Source organism: Catharus ustulatus, chromosome 11 (assembly GCF_009819885.2).
Source record: "Catharus ustulatus isolate bCatUst1 chromosome 11, bCatUst1.pri.v2, whole genome shotgun sequence".
Lineage (NCBI taxonomy): Eukaryota > Metazoa > Chordata > Aves > Passeriformes > Turdidae > Catharus > Catharus ustulatus.
In genome coordinates, this window is record NC_046231.1 from 21,361,322 (window position 1) to 21,370,448 (window position 9,127).

The 9,127-nt window shown below is 61.9% G+C and overlaps 1 protein-coding gene across 2 annotated transcripts; it reads left to right on the forward strand.

The window, feature by feature from the left end:
• Positions 1–253: 253 nt before the first annotated feature.
• LOC117001306 (cadherin-1-like) lies at positions 254–9,080 on the forward strand. Of its 2 annotated transcripts, XM_033069525.2 has the most exons (15): positions 254–554; positions 3,621–3,850; positions 3,971–4,102; positions 4,194–4,349; positions 4,424–4,568; positions 4,684–4,856; positions 5,241–5,369; positions 5,474–5,659; positions 5,737–5,981; positions 6,087–6,229; positions 6,327–6,554; positions 7,046–7,267; positions 7,354–7,484; positions 7,579–7,722; positions 7,803–9,065. In XM_033069525.2, exons 1-15 carry the CDS (start codon positions 269–271, stop codon positions 8,013–8,015), a joined length of 2,763 nt encoding a protein of 920 aa, XP_032925416.1. In that variant the 5' UTR covers positions 254–268; the 3' UTR covers positions 8,016–9,065. The 2 variants fall into 2 exon arrangements, with proteins under 2 accessions (XP_032925416.1, XP_032925415.1); XM_033069524.1 differs by lacking the exon at positions 254–554 and having other exon boundaries at positions 2,943–3,850; positions 7,803–9,080.
• The last annotated feature ends 47 nt before the right edge of the window (positions 9,081–9,127 follow it).

Sequence of the window (9,127 nt, forward strand, 5' to 3'; positions counted from 1 at the left end):
TGGGGCTAGCAGGGGCTGAAGGGGTAACGGGGGTACCACGGTACCGGGGACCGCGGGAAAAATACCGTACCAGTACCGTGGGGGGTACCGGGCGTCGGGGGTACCAGGGTTCCTGGTGCGGGCGGGGTGGGACCGCCTCCCGTCGGGGCGGGACGGGGCGGTTCTCGGCAGGGTCAACACCTGCAGGGAGGGACCGGGAGGGGACCGGACGCACCTGCGACTCCGTGGCGGCAGAGCCCGATCCCTCCGGCACCAACCGGCACCGGCCATGGGGCGGCGGGCGGGTTGCTCGATCCCGCTCTGCCTTCTCTTGCTCCTGCTCCAGGTGAGCCACGGAATGGGGCGGCAGGACCCTGCTTGGGACCCCGCCGAGACCCTGCCCGGGGCAGCGGGACCTTTCTCGGGACCCTGCCCGGTGCTAACGTCTCTCTCCGGGCAGAGCGGGCAGCGGCTGTGCCAGCGGGCAGCGTCGTGCCAGCCCGGCTTCACCGCCGAGACCTTCGCTCTGACGCTGCCGCGGGACAGCGTGGCGGCGGGACGGGCACTGGGACGAGGTAAGGACATGGGGACAACTGGGTATGGAGGACAGGGTGGCTGTGAGGACGGCGACGGGACTGTGGGTACAGGGGGGTTTGTGGGACAGGGGTGGGGAATGGCGGACATAAAGCCGTGCCCGAGTGGTGCTGGGGTGGCCACGGGGATGGGGCCGTGGGGACAGTGCTGTGGCAGTGGGGATGGCGCTAATGGCGGTGGGGACAGCGCCTCGACGGTAGGAACAGGATCGCTGTGGTGGCTGGCGGCACGAGGGACAGAGCCTGGTGTGCCCACATGCAGCGGTGGGGCCGCTGTGAGGGCACTGGTGGTCCCAGCAAGCGCCAGTCAGTGGTCCTGGCACGGTGGGCCGGTGTCAGGGCGCGGGGGCAGCGGGAGCCGCTCCCCGGGGTGCGCCGGCGCGGGCGGCGCTGACTCAGGCACCGCAGACCTGTCGGGGCCGGCAGGTTGGGGTGTGGGGCGCGCAGGCGCCTGCCCTGCCCCATGCCTCACCCGGCACCCTGGGTTCACCAGGGTGAGCCCCCCTTCGGATACACAGTGTAGGACCCCAGGGCAGCTCCTGGCATGGGGATGGGCACCAGGATGGGCTGCAGGACTTTTGGGGACGTTGGTGTCCCACTATGCTGGCACTAAAGCCCTGTTCTGGTGTGGCAAGGGGGCATTTGGGACCCATGTGCTGGGGACTTGCTGTCATTCTGGGGCCCCCAAAAGGGACTCTGTGGGCTCCAGGGCTGTGTGCAGCGGCTGTCACCACCTGCACCAGTTCATGGCTGAGGGTGGTGCTGGCACTGCAGTGTGTGTGCCAGGGTGGGCACAGACCTGCGGGGTACTGGGCACTCAGGACTGCATCAACAACTCACAAACGTTCCCAGCTCCGTAACGGCTTTCCTGGGAGAGGAATTGGACCCTGCCCCAATCCCTAGGAGTTGTGTTTGTTTGCCTTGTGGTTGATCATTAAACACAAAGTCGATGTCCATCAGGGCTGGGCCTGATACTAGGGTGATGAGTAAATTTCCTGCAGCATTGAGACCTACTGGAAATTCTCTGTCCTGGCACCAGCACTTTCAGTTTTGGGTTCCGGTCACAGTCAGAGCGTGGGAGGAAGGAAGGGACCATCTGCCCTTGAGGCCTGTGTGGCACCCAGTTATTTACAGCTGTGCCACCGCAATGCCAGCCATGGGGTGGCTGAGCCTGGTGGATGCCAGGCCGTGCTGGGCCACAGAGCACCCCAAAGCTTGCAGCCAGGCTAACAAGCCAGCCTGTAATTAGCTTGATGAGTTGAGCGCGGTGTTTTCCCTCCAACAGGCCCGGACAGGCCCTGCACGGCGCCGGGGCGGTGAACAGCAACACCTGCATGGGGGCTGCGGCGTCGCCAGGGCTCTGCTCTGTGGGTCGGGGGGCTCTGGGGTGCTGGGGATGTGGTGGGAGCTGGGACAATTCCCGTCAGCCTTGGGTGGAGAAACCTTGAGAGTCTGAAGTCACAGTGAAACTGGGGTGACGTCAGTGGCATGTGTCACCCGCAGCACCTTCACCCTGGGCTGAGCCCCTTGTCCTGGCACACCTGTGTGTGCACAACACATGGGGTGGTGGCACTGCAGGGATCGTGACACCCTGCTCTGCCTGTGCTCAGCCCCACTGAGACCTCACAGGACATGAGGTGGCTTTGGGGGGCTACCCTGATCCCCTGCGTGGTTGTCCCAGTGCCCTGCAGTCCCCCTCTGTGGGGGGATCCCCCTCTAGGACTCCCTGAGCTCTCCTTTTCTCCCACCCCCATCATTCCCAGAAGAGAGCCCCCCCTTCATCCCCCAGCTCCCAGCCCGGGGGAGAAGAGGGCTGGGGCCAGCCCTCCTTCAGCCAAGCTGGAAAAACAGGTTGTGCATGGCCAGGTGGGAAGGGGGGGAGTTGGAACGGGGGAGAGCGGGAAGGGGGGAGCGGGTTCTGAGCACCCTCCTTGAACCCAGTGCGGGCTGAGCACTGATTGCACCCAGCGTGGGGCTGGGGGCTTCGTGCCGCCCCTCGCTGCACCCACCGGGCCCCGTGCCAGGGCCAGGGCCGAGCACTGCGGCTTTGCCCGCGGCTGCCTCTCCTTCCCCGCCTGCCCCGGCACGTTCCTGCCCAGCCGGCCGCACCGGCTCCCCCAGCCCTGGCCGGGGGTCCCGCCGTGGGGCTGAGCGGGGCTGGCATCGCGCCGGCGGATCCTCCTGGGCCGGGTCAGAGGCACCGTGGTGGGCAGGGGGACAGCGATTGCTCCCCCCTCCCTCCATCCCACAGCCACCCCGCATTCCTGGGCTGCTCGTGGGCTGACGTAGCCGCCCGGGCTGCGCTCCGCTCGGCGGTGCCGCGCTCCCTCCCGCCCACCCCGGCACGTCCCCTCGCCGGGTCACGCCGGGGCGATGGTGGCAGTGCTGCCTCCGGAGCCTGGGTGCTGCTGGCTCCAACAACTCTCTTAGACAAAGGGTGTTTGTTCGGGAGCGCGGCTCTGCTCATGTGATGCCGGCTGACCGCTGCCTCGTGGTGGCCCAGCTCTACTGCGCCCAGTCGGGTGCCGAGCTAGTGACATCGGGACCTGCTGTCCCTGGGGTTGGGGGTGCTGGAGATACCTGGGCAGACTGAGGGGCCTGGCTGCCAGGACACTGGGTGCTAGTGCAGGTGAGTGACTGCTGCACTTGTTTTTATTGGAAAAGCAGCTGGAGCAGCATGGGCACAATGGTGGTGACATGGCACACTTGGGGACATGCTGTGCCACCGGGATACACCCATATGGGGATGTGCCATGCCTGGCGCCATGGCATACATGGTGCTGGGGACAGGGACATGCTGTGCCAGGTGCCACTTGCCCCATTGTCACTGTCTGGCAGGGATCCTGTGGCACAGTAGGTCCTGCCATGTCCCATCCTGGACCAAGGCCAGGGCAGGGATGCACGATGGGTTGTGCCCAGGATGGAATCCTGGCAAGCCATGTGTCACTGTGTGTGGAGTATCCCCACCACCCCAGGCTGCTGAGGCATGGTTGTGCTGTGTGTGCCCATGTCCCCAGAACACTCTGTCACTCAGTCCCCTGTCCCCAGTGAACTTTGTGGACTGTGGCGAGTCGCGCCGTGCCGCCTTTGTCCCGGATGACACGCGCTTCAAGGTGAGCAGGAATGGCATTGTCTCTGCCACCCGGCCCCTGCGGCTCCAGCAGCGGGAGATCACCTTTGCTGTGCACACCTGGGATGCCACAGGCAAGAAGCATTCAGCCAAAGTGACCCTGCACCGGCGGTCACACCAGCACCGACACCATGAGCGGACGCAGCAGGTAAAGCACAGACCCACTCCTTTGAAGCACAGACCCACTCCTTGGGGTCACAGCACCCCCATCCCGGGTGCAGAGGGCTCAGCAAGGCCCTGGCACTGAGCAGAGCTACTGTCCCAACAGGAGACAGTACCTGAGGTGCTGACCTTCCCGGAGCATGGACACGGCCTCCGGCGGCAGAAGAGGGACTGGGTCATCCCCCCCATCAACTGCCCTGAGAATGAGCGAGGGCCTTTCCCCAAGCCGTTGGTGCAGGTATGTGTCTGACAGGGACCAGGCAGGGTCCAGGGGCATCCCCAGGGTGCTGGGACATGTCTCCACCAACTTCTTCCTGCCTCACTGCCAGATCAAATCCAACAAGGACAAGGAGACAAAGGTTTTCTACAGCATCACGGGGCAGGGAGCAGATAGCATCCCTGTGGGTGTCTTCATCATCGAGCGGGAGACAGGGTGGCTGAAGGTGACACAACCCTTGGACCGGGAGAAGATGGATAAATACGTGGTGAGTGAGGGGGTGTCTGTGGCAGGACGGGGACAGTCCTGGGGACTGCACACACACTGACTGTGCCCTTGCAGCTCTACTCCCACGCCGTGTCAGCCAACGGGCAGCCCGTGGAAGACCCCATGGAGATCATCATCACCGTCACTGACCAGAACGACAACCGGCCCGTCTTCACCCAGCAAGTCTTTGTTGGTTACATTGAGGAGAACGCAAAGCCAGGTACGAGGGGGACTCTGAGCTGGGATCACGCAGAGCCCTGGGCAGGAGCAGTGCCAGGGTGCCTGGTGGATCCTGACCTATCTTTAAAATCTCCCTGGCTTGTCCCCATGTCCAGGCACATCTGTGATGACCGTGAACGCTACGGACGCAGATGATGCGATTAATGTGAACAATGGCATCATTGGCTACTCCATCCTCAGCGAGGAGCCCAAGGGTCCACAGCGGATGTTCACCATCAATGCTGAGAAGGGCATCATCAGTGTCATTGGCACAGGACTGGACCGGGAGGTGAGCACCTTGCCAAGGCCCAGGGGAACCTGTGGCTACTCCACAGTGGGCTGTGCCATGTGGAGAAAGGGATAGTGGAGCCCTGGGGTCCCTCTGGTTTTGGGATGTGCCATCCCAGGGTTACTGTCCCTGGCTGTAGAGGGGTCTGCAGCCTTGAGGCCACCAGGAGCTGTGCTGGGGACACCCCAGGGACCCCGTGCCTTGCTGAGCCTGGAGTGGGTGCAGTGCCAGCCCCTCATGTGCACAGCTGGGACATCAGCTGCCTCTGCGCCAGCAGGGAACAGCGAGGCAGGAGAAGGGTGGAGGAGCAGGCAGGTGATGCCTGGAGGAGGGGAACACCCCAGTGCCCACCCTAACACTAACTGGGGTAATTTCGCCCTGCAGACCACTCCCAACTACACGCTGATCATCCAGGCTGCAGACCAGGAGGGCACTGGCCTGACCAACACCGCCACTGCCATCATCAAAGTCACTGATGCCAATGACAACCCTCCTGTCTTCGACCCCACCATGGTACCAGCCAGCCCCAGCCGCTGCCCTCCCCGGGCATCGTGGCACAAGCCCCCACCTGGGGTGCCTGGGGCCACACCGGTGACTGTCCCTGTCTCATCTTGCAGTATGAGGTCTCAGTGGATGAGAACGAGGTGGGGGTGCTGGTGACCCGGCTGTATGTGACAGACCAGGACCTGCCAGGCTCCCCGGCCTGGAACGCCGTCTACCGCATCCAGAGCGGGGACCCGCAGGGCAACTTTGAGGTCACCACTGACCCCAAAACTAATGATGGGATCCTGAAAACTGCCAAGGTGGGTCCCACTGCCACGTGGCTGGCTCAGCATCAGCTGACTCTGCTGGCACTACCCAGGTTCTCTCCCACCCCCAGGGCCTGGATTATGAGACCCAGAAACGGTACACGCTGGTGGTGTCAGTGCAGAACGAGGTTCCCTTCACTGTGCCCCTGATTCCTGCCACAGCCACTGTCCTGGTGGTGGTCAGGGACGTGAATGAAGCCCCCATCTTCATACCTGCGGTGAAGCGGGTGGAGGTGATGGAGGATGTGCCAGTGGGATATCACATCACCTCCTACACAGCCCAGGACCCCGACAAGGAGCAGAGCCAGAAAATCACGTGAGTGGAGGGTGACAGTGCTGGGGGCTTTGCTGCGGTGCCTGAGGGGCTGTGCTGCACCGTGTGCCCCTTCCTCTCCCCCTGCTGACCCCTGTCTGCCCCCAGGTATCGCATGGGCAGTGACCCTGCGGGGTGGCTGGCCATTGACCCTGAGAACGGCATCGTCACGGCAGCCCAGCCCCTGGACCGGGAGTCGGCACACGCCATCAACAGCACCTACAAGGCCATTGTCCTGGCCGTGGACAACGGTGAGGCTGGCCAAGTGCTGCCCCTGTGCTCACCTCCATGTCCCCCCACGGGGTCCAGGCCCCTCCCTGGGTGCCTTGCTGACTCTCAGTCCCACAGGGTCACCAAACCATGCCACCGGCACGGGGACGCTGCTCGTCAGGCTTCAGGATGTGAATGACAACGGGCCTGTGCCAGAGCCCCGGAGCTTCGACATCTGCAACCAGCAGCCCGAGCCGCAGACACTGACCATCATCGACCTGGACCTGCCTCCCAACACCCACCCCTTCAAAGCAGAGCTGATGCATGGCTCCAGCAGCAACTGGACTGCCAGGGTGAAAGATCCAGGTAGGTGCCACCTGCTCTGGTGCTGGGCCCTGCAGTGAATACTAGGCTGGGGACCTGCCACAGGCCAAAGTCCTGTGCCAGTGCAAAGGGTGTTCCCACACCAGAGCTGGGAAAGGGGCTGGAGCACCAGGAGTGGCTGTGGGGTTCAGGAGGGACCTCCTCACTCTCCCCATTCCCTAGCAGGAGGGTGCAGTTAGGTGAGGGTTAGGATCTGTCCTAAGGGATAGGACAAGGGGAAATAATCTCGAGTTGTGCCAGGAGGGATTTACATTCGATATTGGAGAAAATTCATTTATGGAAAGGATGGTCAGGCATTGGAACAGGCTGCCCAGGGCAGTGGTGGAGTACTCATCCCTGGAGGGATTTAAGAGCTGTGTGAATGTGGCACTTGGGGAAATGGGTCAGTGGTGGCCTCGGCACTGCTGGGGGATAACTGGACTCAATAATCTTGGAGACTTTTTCCAACCCAAATGATTTTGTGGTTCATCAAGACATGGTGACGCTGAGTATGAGCAAGGAGCTGGAGCCGGGCGAGTACAACATCTTCCTGAAGCTGATAGATGGGCAGGGCAAGGACCAGATCACACAGGTGCGAGCCCAGGTCTGCAGCTGCGAGGGGCCAGCCAAGAACTGCGAGCGACGAGCGTACATCTCTGGTGGCATGGGCGTGCCCGCTATCCTGGGCATCCTGGGGGGCATCCTGGCACTGCTCAGTGAGTACCCAGGGATGAGGATGGGAGGGACAGACTGTGGGTCACCCTCTCCCTGCTGCCCTGACACCCCATCCCTGTGCCTGCAGTCCTCCTGCTGCTGCTGCTGCTCTTTGTGAAGAGGAGGAAAGTAGTGAAGGAACCACTGCTCCCACCTGAGGATGACATGAGGGACAATGTGTACCACTATGACGAGGAGGGTGGTGGCGAGGAGGACCAGGTGGGATGGCTGTGCCTGCTGGACCCTGCCCACCAAGTGATGGTGGCGGTGCCCATGGGCATCCCTCAAGCCTTGACTCCTCCTGTCCCCCCAGGATTATGACCTGAGCCAGCTGCACCGGGGGCTGGACGCCCGGCCCGAGGTGATCCGCAATGATGTGGCCCCCCCGCTCATGGCAGCCCCTCAGTACCGGCCCCGCCCCGCCAACCCTGATGAGATCGGGAACTTCATTGACGAGGTGAGTCCTGACCCAGGGGGTGACACATCCCTGCCACATCAGCACAGGGGACACAGGCACTGACCCCTCTGTCCCCTCAGAACCTGAAGGCGGCCGACACGGACCCCACAGCCCCTCCCTACGACTCGCTGCTGGTGTTCGACTACGAGGGCAGCGGCTCGGAGGCCACCTCGCTCAGCTCCCTCAACTCCTCTGCCTCCGACGGCGACCAGGACTACGACTACCTCAACGATTGGGGCGGCCGCTTCCGCAAGCTGGCCGAGCTCTACGGCGGCGGCGAGGAGGATGATTAGGGACCCCCAGCCGCTGCTGCCACCTCATTTCACCCCTCTGGACTCACGTCGGTTTATGTCCGGGGTGGCCAAACCCCCTCCCAACACCTCCTGAACCCTGTGCCCATGTCTCCCTCACTGAGAAAAGCTCAGGCTCGCTGGGGATGGGGGTGTTTTGCGGTAGTCTGGGTGTTTCCTGGCCCCCTTGGCTCCACGGCATGGAACACTCTAGTCCATTCTCAGTTCTGGAACTGAGGTGCTCCCAGCTGTGGGGGGCTGGATCAGGTCCTTCTTCCCTTTTCCATGGGGAGAAAAAGGGTTTCTCTGGCGCTCTCCACAATACCTCATGTTCCCAGCCCCACACAGGCTCTGATCGTGAACCTAGTGCTGGAGAAGTGTGATGAGGTACCCGATCAACACAGACCAAAGATGCACCATCACACAGATTTGTATTTACTACAGTATGTACAGCCAGATTTCTATTTTTCTGTATCCCAGATAATGGTTTGATTTCTTCTTATGTTGTGCCAGCTGTAATTAGCGTGCAGTCATTGAAAGGTGCTTTCCAGAATCAAAGGGCTTTCCCAAAATCCTCACCACCTCTGTAGTTAGCTGTCATGGTTTGTATTTTTTATCATGGGAAAAGGGTCTGATGCGAGCTGTGAAACTAGTGGCAGCTGAGTGTTGATTACATGGTTTTTATATAAAATTAAAATAATAAATTGTTTTAAGAAAACCAAACCACTTTTCTGTGTGTGAGGCTCTGCCGGTGCTCGAAGGTTTTACCTGTTGGACAAGTGTGGCCATGGCCCCCCTCCACAGGGCAAGTGGGCAGTCAGAATCATGGAAAGGTTTGAGTTGGAAGAGACTTTTAAGGATCATCCAACTGCCCTGGGACACCTTCCACTGTCCCAGGCTGCTCCAGGCCCCACCCAACCCGACCTTGGGCACTCCCAGGGATGGGGCAGCCACAGCTTTTCTGGGCAAGTGCCATGGCCTCATCACTCTCAAATGAGAAGGATTCCTTCCCAGCAGCGCATCCGACGCTGCCCAGCGGCAGTGAGCAGCCATTTCCCCTCACCCGAACTATCCTCCCCGCCCTTGTCCCCAGTCCCGCCCCGGCTCTCCGAGCG